The 24,176-nt window shown below is 42.8% G+C and overlaps 1 protein-coding gene across 1 annotated transcript in view; it reads left to right on the forward strand.

The window, feature by feature from the left end:
* Positions 1-726: 726 nt before the first annotated feature.
* The window catches only part of LOC127583885 (serine/threonine-protein kinase Nek8-like), a gene marked incomplete at its 3' end in the record, with an annotated part of 48,340 nt that continues 24,890 nt past the window's right edge, over positions 727-24,176 (forward strand). Inside the window, exons 1-10 of the mRNA XM_052040275.1 lie at positions 727-1,408; positions 2,295-2,410; positions 6,955-7,051; positions 8,424-8,600; positions 10,452-10,567; positions 11,193-11,333; positions 14,189-14,390; positions 16,017-16,136; positions 17,100-17,217; positions 22,803-23,019. Of these exons, the coding sequence (XP_051896235.1) occupies positions 727-1,408; positions 2,295-2,410; positions 6,955-7,051; positions 8,424-8,600; positions 10,452-10,567; positions 11,193-11,333; positions 14,189-14,390; positions 16,017-16,136; positions 17,100-17,217; positions 22,803-23,019 (1,986 nt within the window). The remainder of the gene's footprint in view (positions 1,409-2,294; positions 2,411-6,954; positions 7,052-8,423; positions 8,601-10,451; positions 10,568-11,192; positions 11,334-14,188; positions 14,391-16,016; positions 16,137-17,099; positions 17,218-22,802; positions 23,020-24,176) is intronic.

The following is a 24,176-nucleotide window of genomic DNA, read 5'->3' on the forward strand; positions in this document are numbered from 1 at the left end:
AGCAGGAGCTCATCAAATCTTCAGTCGATGTTTTGGGTCATGACCCTTCATCATCATTTGTCCTGATGAAGGGTCTCAACCCAAAACGTCAACTATTTATTTCTCTCCATAGATGCTGCCTGACCTGCTGAGTTCCTCCAGCATTTTGTGTGTGTTGCTCCAAATTCCAGCATCTACAGAATCTCTTGTGCCTCCAGGAAGCTAATCTTACTTTCCAAGGGGACATAGCAGTCCATTTAACACATTGCTTCTGTGTTCTGTCTGACTGCAGTGTGTGTGAAAGCATAAGTGCCATAATTATGCATAATTAACACTTTTTCTCCTGATATCTTAATGATTGCCCAGAATAAGTACTTCTGAATTTCTGATTAAATTTATTCTCTTTAATAGAAATGCTTATTTATTTTAGCAGGAACACCCAAGGGATGCTGATATTTATTGTATTTTCTCTCCAAACTACAGAGAACAGTATTCACATAATCAGACAGCTAATTAAAAGCTTCACTCAATTTGCAGTCCAACATGAAGGAAAAAATTCCTGGCATAGGCTTTAAAGAGGATTGCATCAACAGTTGGAATTCTGTGATGCAGCTCCCAGACGCAGTAACCAAATATGGACTCGAATGTCTTCACAATGAAACAACGTAGTGATGTGTGATTTAACTCTGAGCAATAATTCCACTCACTAATATTACCAAACTCTACTGCACAGCTTTCCGATCCAAAATGAGTGAGGTTTCTATCAATCCTATGCACAATGTAAGGGGGTCTTCAACACAGACAGACAGTGGAGTTATCTCAGATTCATCTGATAGGTTTGATCCATGTTCAATGTGCCCAAAGGAGTTTGAGAAAGGAAAGACTGGATGTGGATCCGAAGTGAAACAGGCTTATAACTCCAGTGCTAGCTATGGTGGAGATAACTGTGATCAACAAGAAACAGAAGGAGAATCTGCTGAGAGGAAAAGCCACAATATAGGACTGGATATCACAAATAGTGTACCCACTCAGAGGCTTTTAATAGTTTGCAACAAAGTTAAGTGTTGCACTGATATTATAGGTGCATCATGGCCACATGTAACTGTGGTGAATTATGTATATGAGTCCTCCACACTGGAATCAATTTCTGCGCAGGTGGCTGAAGCTTTGAATGGAAAGCAAGTCAAATCTGTTGCTTTTATTCTCTATAATCAGCAAGATGCAATACATATTTGTGGGACCGGAGAGATTCCGACACTCACACCATTTTCTATCCGTGAGCACATAGCTGTGCAGAGATTCTTTAACAATATTGTGACCAGCCACATTGATATGGAAGATTCAGAAATCAGGATGGACTTCCTGGGCTGTACTGCCTTGTTGACGGCAGATTTGGAGGAAGTCAAGAGAGAACTGCAGAGTCTGACAGGTATATTTATTTATATTTATGTTATACATTTCAGTATAATGCCAAATACCAGTGTTGGCTAAGTCAGAAGGTTATAAGTTCAAGTTCCAGAGGCTTGCCTGCAAAATCTAGGCTGACTCTTCAGTGCAGTACTGAGGGAGTGGTGCATGGTTGGAGGTGCCATTTCTCATTTGAGTCATCAAACAAAGATTCCACCTGCCCTTCAGGCGGGCATGCAGGTTAAGTGGGAGCATACTGGTTAAGTTGCTAGAAGCCTAGACTAATGGTCCTGAGATATTTGTTTGAATCTCACCACAGAAAAATTAGATACTTAAATTTAATTAAATTTGTGGTGAAAAGATGGTATTTGTAATGGTGATTATGAAACCAATGGATTGTCTGCTCAAGGAATATAACTATAGACAATTAATTGTTGCGTATAGAGCTCTAGATGAGTGTATTCTGTGTAAATGAATGTATTCTGCAACATGTATCATGGAAAAGCCGTTGGGATGCAGCAATAGTGACATCAAGAAAAGTCAGGGAAAAGAACCAAGTTAATGAGCTGTTGGTGCACAGGTCTCCAGTTCCCTTTGCTTACATTTTCAATCATTACAGCTAAATATTTCACTTGTACAGGACCTTTTACTTGGTAAATCATCTTGAGGTACCTTGCTGTGCTATAGAACAAAGTTTGACCCCAGGTAATATGAAAAGTATTAGGACAAGTTAAAAAAGTAGATCTTAAGGAGTGTCTTAGATTTTAAGGAATGTTTTGAAGCAGGAGAGGAAAGGAAAATGGCAAGGGATTTAAGGGCTTGGGGCCTAGACTGCTGAAGTGGCTTCCACTTCTACATGGTCCGTACTTGACTTTTCCATAGCATGACTTGTCTGTCTCCATTTCCAGGTGAGAGGCTAGCAACAAATATCTATTACAAGGCCACAGACTCCTGCAGCTATCTCGACTACACCTCCTCCCACTTTGTTTCCTACAGGGACTTCATTCCATCCTCCATCTCGCTGGTATCTCTTCTGATTATGAGAAGTCTCATGCCAGTGTCTCTGTGACATCTGCCTTCTTTAACAATGGCTTTCCCTGTGGCATAATTGACAGGGCCCTTCTTTTGGTACACTTCTGTTCTCAACCACTTTCCCCCCTGTCAAAACAGGGAGAGAATTCCCCCTGTACTCACCTTCCACCCCACCAGCCTCCCCATTCAATGGATCATCCTCTGTAATTTCAGTCATCTTTAGTGAGATCTCATGACCAGACTCATCTTCCCTCCAGTTTCAGCATTGCGAATTTGTGACTCCCTCTGTGACTCCCTGGTCTTCCATCTCCACCAATCGCTCCATTTCTCATGACACTTTCCCATGGAACTACAGTGAATACAGCGTCTGCCCTTTTACTTCATTCTTTCCCGCTATCCAGTCAAACAGTCCTTCCAGGTGAAGCATTGATTCACTTACACTTCTTCCTATCTACTTGCTGTTTAAGATGTTGTCTCCTCTACATTGGAGAAACCAAATACAGATTGGGTTACTGCTTTGCAGAGCACCTCCATCCCCAAGAATGACTCTGGGCTTTCAGTTGCCTGTTATTTTAATTATTCATCCCACTCCCTCTCTGACCTCTCTGCCTTTGGTCTCTGATACTCTTGCAATAAAGCCCAACATAAACTAGAGGAACAGTATCTTGTCTTCCATTTAGTCACATTGCAGTACTCTGGACCCAATATTGAATTCAACTAGCTTTCTTCTGCTTGTATCAGAACCTGCCTGAAGTGCTGGGTATTAGCAGCATTCTCTTTTGATTCCTCTATCTGTTGTGCTCCATATCTCACAGTTCCCGCCTGGTATTATGTTTTTTCTTTCTCTGACTTTTCCAGCTTTGATGAAGGATCATTGACCTATCGTGATTATCTCTCCACAGATGCTGCCTGGTCTGTTGAGTATTTCAAGCACTTTGTGTTAGTAATCTGATGTTGTACATTCACATTGTGTATTTATGTTACCGGCCTGGTAATCCACAGGCCTGGAAATATAGCAGCTGGGAAATTGAGCTTAATAAATAAACTCAGATTGCTAAATTATTATTGGGATTGGTGACCATGAAATCACTGGATTGTTGAAAAAATCCCATGTAGGTCACCAGCTTCCTCTGTTTGTGACTCCTTACCACAGTAAAATGGTTGTCTTTTAACTGTCCTATGAAATAGCTGAGCAAATCATTCAATTCACTGCTAATTGGGGATGGGCAACCATGCCAGCAATGCCCACAATTCAGGAAATAAAAAATACTTTACTGGAATTTATGTACAATCTGGGAGGTTACCAGCATTTAATTCCTAATGCAAACAGAAGAATCACAGAAATAATTATACCAAGGGGTCTTTTAATTATTTACCTGAGTTATCAGATCGTGGGGCAATAATTAACTCCAACAGTCTAAAAGGGAAATAACTAACCAGTTTTTAACAAACATGTGATTATTATTTGCCATAACTAAGATTTCATTATGGGAAAATTTGTTATAGTATCAGGTGTGTTCTTATTTTAATATTAATCTTCTTGTTATATGATTTTATTCTTGGATACAGTGAACTGTTCACTTAAATAAGGGTCTCTTCACTCAGACTCAAGTCTATGAGAGTGGAATTAAAGGTGCATTTAGATCACAAGGTGGTTTTGGCTTTGTGCTGAGATGCTGTTAGAGAAGGGATGTACATTGAATTCATTGCCGGAGCCCCACCTAGCATAGCAAGGAATTGGCTGGTGGAGGCTCTCTCTCCAATTTACAATGAAGACATTTCTTCCCAAAGACTATTTTAATAATCATATGGGAGGGTTTTGGCTTTACACCAACACTAATGTGTTGTGTGGAGGTAGTATGTTTGGTTTGCATGTTCAATGTGGCAGAACTTTCCAAACCAATGAGATCATTGCACAGCAGTTAGATAATTTCCTTTGACGAAAACCAAATGAGATTGTCTTAATGCTCCAGAGCTTACCAGGAAATGCCTGCAGTTCTCTGCATGAGTGCCACCAAGTTCAGGATTCCTGTGTAAACTCAGAAGTCTGAAATTCACTGGCCACTCTTTGCTGGTGACCTTCCAATTGCACTCCAGCATCAGACTCTTCAGAAGTCTAGCGATGGAACACGAACTTGTGCTAATTCCATAGCACTTACACAAGGGAATTGGCCGTCTGAGTTGCCCGAGGTCAGATCTAGTGCAAGAACAACGAGCCCATTCATTGAAATGGAAGAGAACAGCAAAAAAGAACCTGAATAAGAATTAGGTATTATGTCTGAATTAATTGAGGTGACATAAATGTTTTTAAGCGTTTCTGTGTTTTAATTTTTTAATATATATATATTTATAATTTAGTTACTTCATTGATTTTAATAGTTTTTGAATATAAAGTTTAATATCAATTTTTGAATAGTATAACATTGAATAAAACAGGGAGGGTGACTTGTAATTGAGGCATCACATGTTACATCACAGGAGGAGGTCATTCAGCCCATCAAATCTATGCCTGCTTAGTGCAATAATGTCAGTCCCATTCACTCAGTCTTTCTTCATAGTGCTGCAAATTATTTCATGGGCGATGCCTATTCTGGACCTTTTACATGAAGGCCTCGCCTGGCAATGTCCAAGGGATGTGCATTAAGGGTACTTGGTACAGTTGGTACTTATTAGCAAGTTGATGCCAGCAGATCTGGAGGAGTTAAGTGGGTACTTCTCTTGTGGGTTAGCAATAGGTATAGGCAATCTGCTGCTAGCAGTCCTCTGTAAGCAAACTCTTCTGACCTGATATATTAGTCACTCACATCAGAATCAGGTTTATTATCACTGACATATGTCGTGAAATTTGTTGTTTTGTGGCAGCAGTACAGTGCAAGACATAAATACATAAAAATTAGTATAAGTTTCAAAAATAAATAAGTAGTGCAAAAGAAGAATAAGGAAGTTGTGTTCCTGGGTTCATGGACCATTCAGAAATCTGATGGTGGAGGGGAAGAAGTTCTCAGTTGATCAATGTTGTATAAATAGCCAGAATGGCAGAGCTTAGAAACACTCCCTGCATTCAACAGACTTTCTCCAGGTTCACATTCATTAGCATCTGTGGGATAAATCCAAAATCGATTCTATTCCAAAATGTTTCTGGAAATAAGTTATTGATAGAGCTAATAATTATTCTTGCAACTGCATAGTGGGCATTCCCAGAGCACCTGCTGCATTCATTTAGGGTATTACTCCAGGCTTTGGATCTCATCATGTGACTGGAGTCCTCTTGAATTGCATCTGATTAAGTGAGACATTTGGAGAGTGTTTATTGAATCAGTGTCAGCAGGTTGAAGCACAGTGGTAGAGAAATGGACAGGTTGAAAAAAACTTCATTGAGTAAGAGGATGAAAACTTAGAAAGATGTTTTTTATTAATGGTTTAGCAGTTGAAAACATAAATCATAGAGACCATTTGGTCAATGCTGTGTGCTGAACAGGTGGCATTGATTGACTTCAGGATTTCAGCAACTGGAGAAATCTGCCAGAGGTTCCCACCCTGTTGATCATCAGTTACCCCAGCTGCAAAGTATGAACATAGTACCATCAAGTGAGAACACAATCATGCTCTACACTTAACTTGACAGATGGTTCAGCAGCTTCCTTGGGATTTAGGATGTACTGGGCACGTTGTCATCTCGGGTGGATTGTCGTGGAAGACGGTGGGGACAGCTCGAAGTTTAGAAACCTTCTACAAGGAATGGATGGATGAGCATTTCCTACCTCATCCCCACCGGGAAGAGGTGGAAGTGGAAGAATGTTGACATTCAGCAGTTTGTACTTGTTATAATATACAAGTCCAAGTACAGTGAAGGCCAACAGCATATCCTAGCAGATAGACCAGTTTCCAAAGCCTAGTGGTTATGACCTGATTGGTTTCCAAAGTAAGACAGCCTTCCCAGAAAAGCAGCAGGCTTTTAAAAGCAAAGTTCTCTTCATTCACTAGCTTTGATACCCCTCCCCAGCATGTTGCCTGCATCCTACCAAGTCCATCTCTGCTTTGCTGCCACTAGGAAGTCCCTATCCACTTTAAGGAAAGGCACCTGACGCCAGAGGTCAGATGTGTCTGGAACAGACTGGCAGTTTTCCAGTGTCTTGGTGAGATGTGGGGGGGTCAGACCACGTTAATGGGCATCACCCCCAGAAGAGGAGGGAAGGAAACAGTGGGAGAAAACAAGTGACTCAGAACACCAACTAATGATCATAAATTGTAAACTAAAAGGCTTTACTTTGGTGATTAAAGAGGCTGTCATTCCAGGAGGCTAGTCACTTTGCAACTTGGATCTCCCCACCTGCCCCCCCCACCCCCCGATCCACTTTAGCATGTGCCAGATAGGAATTATTATATTACCTGGTGTACTAGATTAATATCTCTTCAGAAACACTGATATAAACGGTATTAAAGTGGGAATTGTCTGGGTCAAACTGCTTTGTGTCCTTGCGTGGTTGGGAGAAAGGAACTTCTTGCTGTTCACATATCTTGATTTTTTTTTTAAAGTCCAAAAAACCTTCAGCTTATTGTTTGTCTCCTTCTGGCAATCAAGTTGAAGTGGGCACTGTTATTAATGGGAAAAAGAAGCCAGGTGCTTGTTATGGTTGGTGGAACTGCCGTGGCCTCTTCAAGGTTCTGTGAATTGTCTTGTGTTAATGTCATGTTCTTGTTCCAGATGAATTTGCATAAAATATACTAAAACTATATTTGTTTCAACAGAATGCTAGATACTGAGGCTAATTTAGACAAATCCCAATGTCCCTTGATAATGTCTTGTTAGGAACAATGTTAAATAATGTGTTCTTTTCCAGTCTAAGGCACTGAAACCTACTTCAGGAGGAATAACACAAATTGGTATTCAGTTTCAATTTAAATTAAAGCTGGTGTTCATTAAAGAAATTTAGATACAGCTCGAGTTAATGTTTTGAAAATAATTTATTTATAATTAAGCTTACAGCAATTATGCCTCTGAGGTCAAGACCTGTTAATTGTACTAATCAGAAGGATGCAAAGTAATTTACTAATTACTGCTGTTATCATGCTAATAGTACACTGTACCTTAATTATAGGTTTGGGGGAACTTCAATATCACCATCATGTTGCTAAATCTGCACTGTTGTGTAATTGGAGGTTTAGAGCCATCATTTGCTTGGTTAAACCAGTGTGACAAAGTAGATATGAGTGAAAAGTGTGACTCTGTTCTTCATAAACACCTCCACTCTTGCCCCAAATCCAGTACCAAGGAAATTTTTGCACAGGTACTATTCTCACCCTGCAGAATGAACTGTGGACATGACTGGTGAAGAAAGCTATTGATGTCTGTCCTCATATTGAACAAGAGAGGAAGGAAGCTCTGGGGTCCTAGAATGTAGATATGATGTAGTAAATAATCGTTGGCAGGGCAGTGCTTCACCATTCTGCATGATCACAGCTGATCATCCACTTCACTACCTTCATCCTATTCCAGCCTTTTCCCCACTTCTCAATCCCTTTAACATTAAGAAATATACCCTTCTCCTCCTTGAACATGATGGCCTCCAGTGCCTTCTGTCATAGAAAATCCCACATGTTCATAGATATGGTCATCATTGGCAAGGCGCAGTATTCACCTGGCCATCCCTCATGCCTCTTGAACAGGATGACTTGCTAGGCCCTTTCAGAGGGCAGCTAAGAGTCAACCACGGTAGGCCTGGAGTCACACATAGGCCAGACCAAGATGGACAGCAGCTTTCCTATATTAGTGAATCAGATGTATTCTTACGTTTAATCCAGTAATTTTATTGTCATTGTTAACTGATATCAGCTTTTTATTCCAGTTTTCATAAATTGATTAAAATGAATAGCCCAGTTGCCATGATGGATTAGTAATCCAGCAATATAACCATTGATGCACGCCAAGCCAGGCTCTCTATAGACTCTACTAACTTCTTGCATAGTGATCAGAAGAAAACCTGAGCCATGGTTTTCTTTTCCAGGTGTTCCTGTTGGCATGGCAAGAACCCTACTGGGCAACAAGCTAGTGGCAGGTCCAAACCAGGCACCGGAAAGTATAAAGATGCACATCCTGGATCTCTACTGTGAAAGTGATAAACTGAAACGCCCACATCCCCAAACACTGGCAGAGTTTGAAAAGATACATATAGTGGGAAAAGGTGAGTTTGGGGAACAAGACAACATAGAACACAGAAATCGCCGATATGGATGTTATCCATCTTTTCCAACCTGTCAAGGAATATATTTTCAGTACATGTGCCATATTGATGAATTATATTTTAATCACAAATATGAGCTTCAGTGTTGGCTACAGGTTTGATGATGGACTACTTTGTAGCACAGTTGAATACTGTGAAAGCACTGATTACCTAACACGTAGCCCACATCCGGGTCAGACTCCTCCCTTGAATGACATTTATTACTAAGGGAATTGAATACAAAAGTGGGAAGGTTGTGCTTCAGTTATATAAGATATTGGTGAGACAATATGTGGAGTACTGTGTAGAGTATAGGTCACCATATTGAATGAAGAACGTTAATATACTGAAAGCAGCTCAAAATGGGCAGGTTGTCTTGTGAGGAAAGGTTGGTTAGGCTAGGCTTTTAATCATTGGATGTTAGAAGTGTGAGAGAGGACTTCATTAAAACATAGAAGATCCAGAAAGGTTTTGACAGGGTAGATGTACATAAGATGTTTTCTTGTATGGGAAACTAGAAAAGGGGTCATTGTTTAAAAGTAAGAGCTCACACATTTAAGATAGAGAGAAGGTAAAATCTTTCCTCTCAGAAGGTGACGAGTCTTTGGGTGGTGGAAGCAGAGTTTTTGAATATTTTTAAGGCAAATATTGATAGATGCATGATAAGGAAGGGGATGAAAGGTTGTGCAGGTGGACAGGAATGCAAGGCCACAGTCAGATCAACTAGTAAATTGCCCAGCTGCCATGGTGGATTATTAATCCAGCAATGTAACCATTGATGCACACTGAGCCTTATTAAATGGCAGAGCAGGTTTGAGGGACTGAATAGACTGCTGTTGCTATTAATTTATATGCCCATATACACTCGGAGAGGCTGCTGGGCAGTCACAGAGCCGTTACACAGCATGCAGCACTTGTTTTAATGTTTACTCATTCAAGGCTATAGTTGGCACAGAATGCGGGTCTTCATTGAAAAGGTGAGGTGTGTATCTACGGTAGTTAAAAGGGGCTATGCTTACCTGATTGACTGCTTTGGAGTGTGATGCTTTTATTAAATTGTAAATAGGTTCTCCTTCAAGGATGTCCCTCACCCCTGCCTTTAGGGTCTCAGCTCGCTTGTCAGACTGACCCCTCCCAACCCAGGCTCTGAACTGATTGCACTTACAAACCTTCCTCTCCGTCCAATCGTGTCTGGCCACCCCACGCCCACCCAAACCAAATCAACACTTCAGTTCGGGTAAGGCTCCCATCCCCGTCCCGTCAAACCCTGATGCTGCTCCAATCCATCAGTGCTACAACCCTGCTACTACCCTGTCACTCTACCTCATCCTACCTCTCCCCTCCTGGCCCACAGGATCCACACCCACACACAGACTTCTTCCACCAGCCTTGCAACTGTGGAGTTAGTGAACAATGTGCATAATCCTGTCTTGATGTGCCTGAACCCTGTGTGCAATAGAATTTCATTGCTGGGGGTCTCATTTAAAATTGGAGTGGGTTCCACACAATGTGCACGGGAGATTTTGCCCACCTTTGTACCTTCTGCTAAAATGGTCAAGTCGGTTTAACTGCTGTCACGACTGTGAGTATTTTCAATTTGGTGCCGAAGGAATTATTGTCAGCCATCAGGTAGTTGATTCATTAGTCATGGTAGGGCAACTGAGCATCTGATCTCTGCCCTATGATCACTGCAGCATCACTGAAATGTTTCTCTCAGGTTAGTGGAAGTAAGTGCTCCAGAAATAGTGTGAAGATTAAGTTTTCCATTGCCAGAGAGGAGATTATTTGATTGAGCCCTTGTTCTTCTGCTAGGAGCCTCTGGGACAGCAGTTCTGTATCGGAAGAAGGACGATGACTCCCTGGTCATTCTTAAAGAGATCAATATGCATGAGCTGAACCACATTGAAAGACAGAGAGCATTGAATGAGGTTTGTGTCTAACTCTGAATTATTTATAGGAGTTTATCAGCAGAACTGGTAACAATAAGATATACTGTGTCAATGTAGTAGATGACACAGTGGTTCAGGTTGAATGACTGGGTTGAATGCACAACCTCTCAGTGCCAGTGGTCCAGGTTTGGCTCTGACCTCAGGTGCTGTCTGTGTGGAGTTTGCACTTTCTCCCTGTGGTCATGTGTTTTTCCCCTGGATGCTCCCGTTTCTTCCCACATCCAAAATACATGTTGATTGGTGGGCTAACTGACTGCTGTAAATTGTCCCTAATGTAGATAGGTGGCATAAGAATTTTTTAAAAAGGGATTTGAAGAGCATGTGTGAGCAAATAAGCTATGGTAATGGTCTTGATAGGATTACTCAGCTAGAAACTGGTATGGGCTGAATGGCCTAATGCTGAGTCATGATAAGTAAGTAAATAAGACGACCCCCAACCGTTTAGTGTGAGTTTGAGAACCCCTGTTAGTCTGGTCACTATGAATCAGCGTGTACAGCCTCTGCCCTTATGGTTTAGTGTGAATTGGTGTGAACAGATGCAGACTCTGTGGTCAGTGTGAGTGAGTGTGAATGTCTGTTTTGTTTTGTCTTTTTCCTGCTGTAGGTGAAGGTGCTTTCCATGTTGGACCACCCCAATATCATTAATTACTATGACAGCTTTGAAGAGGATGGTGTACTGATGATTGAGATGGAATACGCAGAAGGAGGAACGTTGGCTCAGTACTTGGCACAGCAGGTACTTTACGTGGGAAAGATTTCTGACTGGAACTAGTTTAAAATTGTTTTGCCATAGTGAGAGCGAGCTTTAATTCGGATCTCTTATTCAATATCACAATGAAGGATGAGCCAAAGGAACTGATTCTCAGGTACAGAATAATTGATTTCAACATCCATTTACTTGAATTGTGTTTTCAAACTTGCCTTATGCATTTATATAGTGAGCATCTGGAATATATGTTCTCAGCACTTGCTGTAATTCTATCAGATTTCATTAAAGGTATCAAGGCAGATTCAAGTAAAGCAGAGAAATGTATATCTCTCACCCTTCACATTATTCTTCCTCTGCATTCAAGATTGTGTAGAGCTTGTGGTACACTGTAAACTGCAGAGGATGTGGAATCAAAGCAAACTAGTTCTCCTCTGCACAAAGTCTATTTCCCAACAGCTTCTGTTTCTAATCCAGCTAACAATATCTCCGTTATTTTCATATGGCGCTTTATTTAGGCACATTTTGAGGATCCAAACTCATTATCCATTCACCATTCCTGTTGAATTAATTTCTAAATATCATCTGCAGTTGAGGTGCAGAGGAAGCTTAGATTATTCAATTTTAAAAATGCTGGAAATACTCAGCAGGTCAGGCAGCATCTGTCAAGAGAAAAGCAAAATTAATGGGTAGGATTGTGCTCAGACTGACCCACTATCTTCACTCATCTGCAAACCCACACCCTCCAGCGTTTTTCCCATGACTGCATTTACTTTGGCAGCCCTGTGGGTCCAGTTATATGTTTGCTAAATGTAATGCTACTAAATTTCCTGATAACACAAAGATAATAAGGAAGGAAGTTGTGAAGAGGATATAAGAAGGTTATAAAGGGATATAAATAGGTTAAGTGGGTAAAGATCTGGGAAATAGAATATAATATAGGAATATGTGGGATTATCCATTCTGGCAGAAAGAATGAACAAGAAGCATATTATCTAAATGGTGAAAGATTGCAGAGCTCTGAGATGCAGAAGGAACTGGGTATCCTAGTGAATGATTTACCAAAGGCTATTGAGGATTCCATAAATAATTATTAAAGCCAACAGAATGCCCTTGTTATTGCAAGGGGAATTGAATAGTAGGGAGTGTCCATGCCCTGGACTCCCCAGATGACTTTTCAATAGCTCCTTCCTGTCAATTTTTAAATGTCTCTGATGATAGGAGGTACAGTATTTATAAGAAACTGGAGTGAGCCATTCAGCCCTTTGTGCTTGCTTCACAGTTTGGTCAGGTCATTGCTGATCTTTTATCTCCGCACCACTTTCCTGCACTAACTCCATATCTCTTGATTTGCATAGTATCTGAAAATCGATGAGTCTCTATCTTGAATGTATCCAGCGACTGAATGTCCACAGCCAATGACTCACTGCCCTATGGTTAAAGAAATTTCTTCTTATCACAGTTCTGAATGTCCAACTGCTTGTTTTGAGACTTGACCTCTGGTTCCTGACACCCCAGCCAGGGGAAACATCAATGGTCTGCATTGCAATTTAAGAATTTTGTTTCGATAAGATCACCTCTCTTCTAAACTCGAGAGCACAGTCATAGTCTGCTTAATCTCTCCTCATATGACAAATTGTACTTAAACAATTCAAAAATTAATATCATTTTTTTAAAAAAATAACAAATTTACTTTGAAAGTCTTTGAGGTCCAAGAAATTAAATTTAAAAAAAAATAAAGTCACATAAAGGAAAAACAATGCACAGATACAGGTCGTCCCCAGGTTACAGCAGGGTTCCATTCCTGTGAACTGTTCATAACCCGACAGTTTCACAATTCAGAAATGCAACCATGAACCAAGTTCCCACACGGCAGAAGATGCCTGCAGCCTGCAGCAGCCGGCAAATCCATACCGCCAGTCTCCCAAATGCTTGTTCATATGTACGGGCTGAACATAAGTTGGGTGTTCGCAAGTTGGGGAGGACCTGTACCTACATTATCTTTTCACTCAAGGCCATTGACCCCGCTCACAAGTGCACCTGCCCTTTGGCTCTGGGTATCTGTCCTCCATCCAGAACGTGGTGGTTGTCCAGTGCAGAACGGTAGGGCAGTCTAGGGCATTTATAACCTCCGCCTTACACTGTGCTGGTGCGGAGGACAGAGGTGAGTTAATCCACCCATGGCAGTCAGCTGGTGGTTCTCTTATGCAACTGCTGGCTGAGGGTAAGTATAATTTGGGCATTGTTTTGGATGCTTGGCATTTCCTCAACCTGGGAAAAATTGGAGATGAACAGATTTTACGTTGCAGGGAAAAGAGGGAGGGGAGCAGATAATGAAAAGGAAGGTCTGTTAGAGAGGGAATGGGATTATTGCGCAGCAAAGGACAGTGTTATAGGAACAAGCAGCGAAACAAATGAGACTAGAGGATAAATAGCTGGGAAAAACAAAATCAATGTCTGAAATTGTTGAACTCGTAACTGAATTTGAAAGACTATAACATGCCGAGTGGAAAGATAAGGTGTTGTTCTTTAAGCTTATATTGGGTCTCATTGGAACAGTGTAAGGTGATGAGGTCTAAGAGGTAAAATTGAGAGGGGAAGGCAGGAAAATAAAGTGACAAGTGACCAGAAGATTGGGGATCACACTTGCAAACTGAGCAGAAATGTTATGCAAAGCAGTCACTCCCGTTTGATTTCCATGCTGCTGAGGAGACTGTCTGCCTGTGATAGCACTCATTCTCAGGTGATTGGTTGATAAACAGTGTAAATAACCCCCTCCCCACCACTCGATAAGACGACTGACACTTTCCTCATGCCGTAATTTCAGTCTGGGAAAGAACGCTGGCACAAGCAGTGCTACACTGTTGTCCGAAGTATCAGTACTTTCATTGCAGGATCGAGAGTTGGAAGAGCTAGAAATCCTGAACCTCTTCCACCAGATGGTGGCTGCGACCTGTTACCTACACGAACACAGCGTGTTGCACCGAGATCTAAAGACGGCCAACCTTTTCCTCACTAAAGAAGGCGAAGTGAAGCTTGGTGATTTTGGGGTGGCCAAAGTGATGATGACAGGAAGTGAGGCACACACCATCTTGGGTGAGTTTTACCTCGAGCACAAGGAGAAGGTAAGGAAAGGGATAATGGCATATATGGCGCTACAGTAAGATTACGACAAAGGCACTTGGTCTCGGATAAGGCTGAAGAAAGGATCTGGTAAGAGTAAGAGAAAGGTCTTAAGTAAAGGTGGGAGGAAGACTCTGGAGCAGTGTAGACTGAGGGGAGACCTGATAGAAGTTTAGATCGAGTAGACAGCCAGTAACTTTTTCCCAAGGTCGAAATGTCCAATACTAGAGGGCATGCATTTAAGGTGAGAGGGGGTACATTCAAAGGAGATGTGCGGGGCAAGTTTTTTTACATAGAGTGCTGGGTGCCTGGAATGCATTGCCAGGGGTGATGGTGGAGGCAAATATGATAAAGGTGTTTAAGAGGCTCTTCGATAGGCACACGAATGTGCAGAGAATGAAGGAATGTGGGCATGGTGTAGGCAGAAGGAATTAATTTAGTTTGGCATTTAATTACTCATTCAATTAGATCAGCACAACATTGTGAGCCGAAGGGTCTGTTCCTGTGCTGTACTGTTCTATTATCATTATGACTTAAGAAATAGGAGCAGGAGTAAGTCATCCGCTCCTTCGAGCTTTCTCCACCATTTATTAAGGTTAACAATTAAACCCTCTCATAATAAAGGCTAACATGCAATCTGCCCTTTATTCTCTTGCTGTACCTGCCTGTTGGTATTCAGCAAGTCGTGTACAACACAGCTAGCGAACATCAGCATGTCCTGATCTCTAACCAAATGATAGGTTCCTGTCCTCAGGCAAGGGTTAGTGGAAAGCACTTCACCTCAGGTAGGGGTGGGAGGAAGGCGCCTGATCTGAAGTAAGGACAAGAGGAAGGACGTGGTGTCAGGTAAGAGTGGGAAGAGGACACTGATGTCAGGGAGGGGCTCGGGGAGGGGGGGAAAGGCACCTGATCTCAGGTAGGGTTGGGAGGAAGAACCTGATCTCGGGTAAGGATGGGAAGTCAGCACCTATATGTGCTATGATGTAGCAAGGTAAACAATGTATATTGTATTAAAGAACTGGCCATTTTGAATGTTGTCAGTTATCTCAGATATTCCACAGAAAGAGGGGGATCCTGGCTTGCATGTACTGAGAAGGGGAGCCAATTGCAGGTGAGCTGGGCATTAAGTGTAGGTATAAATAAAGATAACTGCAGGTAAATTCAGGCCATGCTGAGAGCATACAGGTCCTCCCCAGGTTAGGGCAGTGTTCCATTTCTGTGAACTGTTTGTAACCCCAACAGCTCGCAAGTCGCAGCGAACCAAATTCCCACATGGCAGAAGATGCCTGCAGCCCCGCAGCAGCTGGCAAATCCATCCCGCCGGTCTCCCAAACACTTGTTCACGGGCTGTACATAAATTGGGCATTTATAAGCTGGGGAGGACCTGTAATGGGATGAGGTGAAAGGAAGATGTATGTGACCAGGACAATGCTAAGACTGTCAGCGAGGACAATTTGCTGCTAGAGGTTTACATATAGAAGTCAGCGGTGGGATTGGGTTTGTGGGTGGAGGTGTGGAAAGAATCTCTTAACAAGTTAAATGTTACAGGTTCCAAGTTACTGGGGTGGATTTACTTGATGGACTGTTTGTGCTGGGCAGGTACTCCCTATTACATCTCACCCGAGATCTGTGAGGGAAAATGCTACAACGATAAATCTGACATCTGGTCGCTTGGTTGTATTCTTTATGAGATGGCTTGCCGTCAGCGCACTTTTGAAGGTAAGAGGCATGAAAATTGCCAAACTAATTAGCAGTGAGGAAATTCATTAGGTTAATTGGTAGAGGCATAATAGATGATCATTAGAAAGATAATAAGGTCAAATGCTTGCACAAGAATTTGAACTTGCCTGCTTTTGCAGGGACTGCACACATCCTTGGTATTACTGGGGAAATATGGGCACACATCATAGCCTCACATTAAGCTTTTTCTTGGTGATTATTGGAGGCATCGATACCCTTCTTTGCACCCAGGTGCCTTGAGCATGCCTCTAAGGAAGGCTCTAACAGAATGCATGCAAGGTGGTGTGATCACCTTCATACAAACAATGGAGAATCAGAACCAGCATTGACGAAAATAAGTCTATTCATAAATGATTTATGTTCCTGTTAATTCTTGCATTAAAATACCTACTGTGAGTATCGTTATTGGGGATTACTCTAGTGGGAGTTTCAATTAAACTGATTAGACAAACAAAGGAAAATGGTATAATACAATATAGTGCAAGATTTTAAGTGTTGGAGTAGATTTTTCTGTAAACATGATCCTGTAGCTAAGAGAACAAAGCATTGTGTTGTCTGTATATCCTGCAGTCAATTTTATAGGCAACCTGTGACTATTATTTTTGTATACATTGTTTTAACACCTCTTGATATCCAAGCTCAATTTGGAGTATTGACATTTCTGATTCAGAACATGGGTTTAAACCCTAGTTCAGGTACTTGTTTGACTCGCGCCAGGTATGCTGGGAGCAGCTGTACTTTGGAAGTGATGTCAAACCAAGACTTACCTATTCAATTAGGCTTTAAAGATCCCGTGGTGCTATTTGAGGAACAAGTGAGTTCCATCTGAGTACTTGCTAACATTTATCACTGAACCAACCCCACCATGAGCAGCTTAACAAGTCAGTTATCTCAGTAAAGGGCACAATATGCAGCATAATCATACTGTTCTCTTTCTTACAGGAACTAATCTACCTGCAGTTGTAAATAAGATCATGAAGGGGAAGTTTGCTCCCATCACCGATAACTACAGCGCTGAGTTTAAAGGCCTTGTGATGGATATGCTGCAAAAGGAGCCTCAGTAAGTTGCAAGTGCCTCTGATTTCCCCAATTAACTGGAGAGAACACATTTTCTTTAAAGTAATAGCTTTTCGTTTTAATATAAGCGTACATAAAATATAGGAGCAGCAATAGGCCATACAGCTTCTTGAGCCTGCTCTGCCATTCATGACTGATTTGTAACAAGTCTTAACTCCATTTTCAAGTCCTATTCTCATTTCCCTAAAAGTTAAATCCATCTGTGTCAGCCTTGAATACACACAATGACATTGCCTCCGCAGCCCTGTGGAGGAGAGAATCTCAAAGATTCACAGTGCTCCAAGCAAAGATATTCCTTCTTACACCTGTCTTAAATGGAGGATTCCTTATCCTGAGGCCTCCAATTCTAGATTCCTCCATGATTGCATCTACCCTGTCAAGCCCCTTCAGAGTCTTTTATGTTTCGATAAGATCACTCATTTATCTACACTGCATAGGGTATGGGCCCAATCGCTTAATCTTTCCTCATTCATACCTGGAGCTAGTCTAATGATTTTATCAATCTCATGCTGATTTTAGTAATCCTCGTCAAGACTGTGCCTCTTGTGAGTCCTCCTGTCTATGCTTGGAGTTGTATTTATTGTGTCTTACCAGAGGCATGTTGCCAAAGTGTCAGGGCCCTGGAGAGCCTGGATTTTAAACAAACCTGAGTTGATATTGATCCCCAATACTGGTTGTAAACAAAAGTACACAATAACTAAATGTGTATGATAACTAATAACTATCTGCAGGATTTTTTTTATTTATTCCTGGGATGTAAGCATCACTGGCATTGTCTCATTTAATACCCATCCTTAAATGCTTCTGAACAGAGTGCTAACTGGAATAATTTCAGAGACAGTTAAGAGTCAACCATTTTGTATGAGTCTACAGTCATATTTGGACAGATAAGGAAAGAGCAGCAGATTTCCCTCCCTAAATGCCCAGGAGAACTCATTTGTAATGTCAGCCCAGTTTATCTAAATACTTTGCTGTCAAATTTCCTTTCTGCTGAAGTGGTTAATGTCTTCACATCTTCTTTACTGGCTGATAATAACCTCATACCATTAGATAGTGGTCAGATTATTGATAATTGTAATTGCCCTGATTGTTATAAGAACCTCTGGTGTCAGTTCACTTTGCATTGCTTTATTGCATATGATTATTTTTCTTGTGCCCTTTCCCTCTTGAATTGAGCAACCTCATGATCCCAGGGGACAGAAGGCCTCGGAGTTCTGGACTGGCCATGGTATTTATCTGTTCTGCCTTGAACCTTTATTTCTGTTTCATGCATTCTTTCGTAATACGTCCTTTTCATTATTGTCTTAACATAGTCTTTTTCTCAGGGAAGGGGATTTAAAAGCTAGATGACATGGGTTTAAGGTGGAAGTTGAAGGATTTGAAAGGGACCTGAGGGACAACTTCATCACATAGAGGATGGTGCATCTATGGAATGAGCTGTCAGAAAAAGTAGTTGAGTCAGGTACAATAACAACATTCAAAAGACATCTGGATAAGTAAGATAAGATAAGATATCTTTGTTAGTCACATGTACATTGAAACACACAGTGAAATGCACCTTTGCGTAGAGTGTTCTGGGGGCAGCCCGCAAGTGTCGCCACGCTTCCGGCGCCAACATAGCATGCCCACAACTCCTATCCTATACGTCTTTGGAATAGGGAAGGGTGGGAAAGAGACATGCGGTAGTGATAGGGGACTCGATAGTCAGGGAAACAGACAGGAAGTTCTGTGGCAGTGAGCATGAATCCCGGATGGTATGTTGCCTCCCAGGTGCCAGGGTCCGGGATGTCACTGATCGGGTCCACAGAATTCTTGAGTGGGAGGGAGAGCAGCCAGAAGTTGTGGTCCATATTGGCACCAATGACATAGGTAGGAAGGGGGATGAGGTCCTGAAGAGTGAGTTCAGGGAGCTAGGCAGAAAATTGAGGAACAGGACCTCAAGGGTAGCAATCTCGGGATTGCTGCCAGTGCCACGTGATAGTGAAGGTAGGAATAGAAGGAGGTGGCAGATAAATGTGTGGCTGAGAAGTTGGTGCAGGAGGGAGGGTTTTAGATTTCTGGATCATTGGGATATCTTCTCGGGAAGGTGGGACCTGTACAGAGAGGACGGGTTACACCCGAACCAGAAGGGAGCCAATATCCTTGTGGCGAGATTTGCTAAGGTGGTACAGGAGGGTTTAAACTAGTTTGTGAGTGGGAAGGGAACCGGAGGAGTAGGTCAGAGGAAGAAGGGAATGGGGAAAAGTTAGATCAAACAGGCAGAGAGGCTTTGGGGAAGGAGAAGCAGAATACAGGCTGTAAAAGTAGTAAGGTAGATGGACTGAAGTGTGTTTACTTAAATGCAAGAAGTGTCAGGAATAAGGGGGATGAACTGAGGGCTTGGATAAGTATGGGGGACTATGATATCGTGGCTATTACTGAGACGTGGCTGACGTCAGGAGAGGAGTGGATATTGAATATTCCTGGTTTTCGATGTTTTAATAGGGATAGGGAAGGGGGGAGAAGAGGTGGAGGGGTGGCGATACTGGTCAGGGACACTGTTACGGCTGTGGAAAAGATGGATGTTGTAGAAGGATCATCTCTAGAGTCCGTATGGGTGGAGTTAAGGAACAAGAAAGGAGCAGTTACTCTACTAGGAGTATTCTATAGGCCCCCCGGTAGCAGTAGAGATATAGAGGAGCAGATTGGCAGGCAGTGTTTGGAGAGAAGCAGAAATAACAGGGTTGTTGTAATGGGAGACTTCAACTTCCCAGATATAGACTGGAACCTGCTTAGTGCCAAAGGTTTAGATGGGACAGAATTTGTTAAATGTGTCCAGGAGGGATTCCTGACGCAGTATGTTGATGGGCCGACTAGAGGGAATGCCATGTTAGATCTAGTTTTAGGAAATGAACTGGGACAGGTGAAGGATCTATTGGTGGGTGAGCATTTGGGGGACAGTGACCATTGCTCCATAACCTTTAAAATTGTCATGGACAGGGACAGGTGCAGAGAGGACAAGAGGTTTTTCAATTGGGGAAGGACTAACTACGAGGCTATAAGGAGAGAACTTGGGAGTGTAAATTGGGATGTCCTTTTTGAAGGAAAATGTACCATGGGGATGTGGTCGATATTCAGGGATCTTATGCAGGATGTTAGGGATAAATATGTCCCGGTGAGGCAGAGAAGGAATGGCAGGGTGAAGGAACCGTGGGTGACGAGAGAGGTGGAACGACTTGTTAGGGAGAAGAAGGTAACATACGTGAGGTATAAGCAGCAAGGTTCAGACAGGGCCCGTGAGGAATATAGGGTAGCGAGGAAGGAACTTAAGAAAGGGCTGAGGAGAGCTAGAAGGGGACATGAAAAGGCTTTGGCTAGTAGGATTAAGGAAAATCCCAAGGCCTTTTTCAAGTACGTGAAGGGTAGGAGGATGGTTAGGGTAAAGGTAGGTCCGATTAAGGACAAAGGTGGGAGAATTTGCCTGGAGGCGGCGGAAGTGGGAGAAGTTCTGAATGAGTACTTCTCTTCGGTATTCACCAGGGAGTGGGGTCTTGATGATGCGGAAGGGAGTGCTGGTAGGGGTAATGTTCTCGAGGTTGTTGATATCAAGAGAGAGGATGTGTTGAAATTGTTAAATAATATTAAGACAGATAAATCTCCGGGGCCTGACGGGATTTTCCCCAGGCTGCTTCGAGAGGCTAGGGAGGAGATTGCTGAACCGCTGGTAAGGATCTTTGAGTCCTCGTTGTCTACGGGGGTGGTGCCGGAGGATTGGAGGATTGCGAATGTGGTCCCCTTGTTCAAAAAAGGTAATAGGGATAGGCCAGGGAATTATAGACCGGTGAGTCTCACGTCTGTGGTGGGTAAGCTGTTAGAAAGGATTCTAAGGGATAGGATTTATGAACACCTAGAGAATCATGGACTGATTAGGGACAGCCAGCATGGCTTTGTGAAGGGAAAATCTTGCCTCACAAGCCTGATAGAGTTCTTTGAGGAGGTGACCAGGAAGATTGATGAGGGCAGTGTGGTGGATGTGGTTTACATGGATTTTAGTAAGGCATTTGATAAGGTTCCTCATGGTAGGCTTCTTCAGAAGGTCAGAGGCCGAGGGATCCAAGGAAGCTTGGCTGTGTGGATTAGGAATTGGCTTGCATGTAGAAAGCAGAGGGTTGTGGTGGAAGGAGTGCCCTCGGATTGGAAGGCAGTGACTAGTGGTGTCCCGCAGGGTTCGGTTCTGGGACCTCTACTTTTTGTGATATTTATAGATGACTTAGATGAGGGGGTGGAGGGCTGGGTTAGTAAGTTTGCGGATGACACTAAGATAGGCGGTGTTGTGGATAGTGTGGAGGGCTGTCGGAGCTTACAGAGGGATATTGATAGGATGCAGAGCTGGGCTGACAAGTGGCAGATGGAGTTCAATCCGGAGAAGTGTGAGGTGGTACACTTTGGAAGGACAAACTCCAGGGCAGAGTACAGGGTAAACGGCAAGGTACTTGGCAGTGTGGAGGAGCAGAGGGATCTGGGGGTTCATATTCACAGTTCGTTGAAAATTGCCTCACAGGTGGAAAGAGCAGTTAAGAAGGCCAATGGGATGTTGGCTTTCATAAGTCGCGGGATTGAGTTTAAGAGCCGCGAAGTTATGATGTAGCTTTACAAAACTCTAGTTAGGCCACATTTAGAGTACTGTGTTCAGTTCTGGTTGCCTCATTATAGGAAGGATGTGGAGGCATTGGAGAGGGTGCAGAGGAGATTTACCAGGATGCTGCCTGGATTGGAGGGTATTGAATATGAGGAGAGGCTTAAGGTGCTAGGGCTTTATTCACTGGAAAGGAGGAGGATGAGAGGAGACATGATAGAGGTATATAAAATATTGAGAGGAATAGATAAAGTAGACAGTCAGTGCCTCCTTCCCAGGGCACCAATGCTCAAGACGAGAGGTCATGGCTTTAAGGTTATGGGTGGGAGGTTCAGGGGAGATGTCAGAGGGAGGTTTTTCACCCAGAGATTGGTTGGTGCATGGAATGCACTGCCTGGGGTGGTGGTGGAGGCAGATACATTGAACAGGTTCACGAGCTTGTTGGATAGGCATATGGAGGAACGTGAGATAGAGGGATATGCGGGAGGAAGGGGTTAGGTAGTGTGAGGGTGGTCTGATGGATGGCACGACACGGTGGGCCGAAGGGCCTGTTTTGTGCTGTATGGTTCTATGGTTCTAATGTGGGAGGAAACCCATGCAGACATGGGGAGAACGTACAAACTCCTTACAGACAGCGGCGGGACTTGAACCTGGGTTGCTGGCGCTGTAATAGTATTACGCTAACCACTACACTACTGTGGATAGGATTGGTTTAGAGGGATATGGGTCAAACGTGGGCAAATGGGACTAACGGTGGGCACCATGGTTGGCACGGACAAGTTGGGCCAAAGGGCCTGTTAGAGTAATAACTCTATAACTCTACGTGTTACACTGCTACCTCTTTATCTCTCTCTCTCTCCTTTCTTGTCTCCCTCTCCCTATCCAGTTGTGTTCCAGGGTCAGTCTCAGGAGGTCCACACTAAGTCTAAATTGGTGTCTTTCACTCGGGATAGGTACCGGCCTTCTGCTCATGAGCTGCTCTATGTTCGTCTCCCTGAAATGATGACAAAACATGAAGAAACTCCAGTCCAGAAGGAAGGGCCAGGGACAGGCCTTCAATGTGGCCTGAGTAACAAGAGAAATGGACGCACAGCCCTTTATTATTTCTGCATGTCTGATCTGGAGCTTTGCCCTGTTGAAGGACTGCCTGCAAAGATTAAAATTAGGCAGGTGAGTATAACTGAAGCATTCTTAATAATTTTATTTAAATAATAGACTAGGCATTCTGGCAATGATATATATGGACCTGAGCAGTTGGAGACTTGGCCTACTTCAAGAGTTTCTGTTTCCTCATTGTAAGTGGTTCCTGCAATAATAGAGTATCTACTGTGGTGGGGATGGGAGGTTAAACAGCGCCCCCCCCCACCCCCGCCCCATTCAATGTACCTGAATCAAGAATATTGCACATCCCCACTGTGGATCTGTCAGCATGGAAGGAGCCATTATGTTTTACACCTTCAGTATAACAGTGATATTGTGGATCTGAGCAGTTGATTTAATTTATGGTAAACTTTGTAGCAAATACTTGGACAAGGTCTTTGGCACACATTCTCAAAATTAGACCTAGAGTGAAGCTCATTTTCCCAACATCGTTAGGTTCAACTATTATCCCTTTTCCATTAGAAGGCACCCAAAACTTAAATGGATGTAAATCAGGTTCAAGGATGGTGCTAACTCCACATCATAGTCTGTAAATTGCATCACAATGGGCCATAAATTGCATAAAATTCACAAAGCAGTTTTAACAGAAAATCCCTTGTGATATGTGGCCTGGATCTCATCACACAACACAAAGTCACTACTTCCAGATCCTCTGTACATCTGACAGATAGATGGATGGATAAAGTTGCCAGGAGATGTCTTGTGCTATTAATAGTGTGTAATCCACATCAGAATGCTACTTTGGCTTGTGGCTGTTCTTCAGAGTACAGGTGAAGCTGGTTTCATTGTGATTTAAAGGGAGCCATACATTACTCTTATCAGAGGTTGAATTTTGAATGACTGGCAGCCAGGTCTGAATCCTGATTGGGCCTGTGCAGAGGTGGGGTGAGTGGGATGGACTGGTAGCCCTTGAGGGGAATCAGATACATAATCCACATTGGAACTGGCATTTTGGCTCGGATTAGCGTGCGTTCAGGTGGGCTGGCACCTGTCCAGTCAAGTTGTGGTAGGATCAGCATTTGGTCCATTGGGACAGTGTTGGAATTGGAACTGTCAGTGCATGGGATTGTGGGGTAAGGGGGGACGTGGAGTGGGGTGGGGGAATGGTGAGGAGAGTTGGTGCAGTGTGAGGGGGTGGAAGAGATATCAAAGGATGAAGGACTTTC

Source organism: Pristis pectinata, chromosome 28 (assembly GCF_009764475.1).
Source record: "Pristis pectinata isolate sPriPec2 chromosome 28, sPriPec2.1.pri, whole genome shotgun sequence".
Taxonomy (NCBI): Eukaryota; Metazoa; Chordata; class Chondrichthyes; order Rhinopristiformes; family Pristidae; genus Pristis; species Pristis pectinata.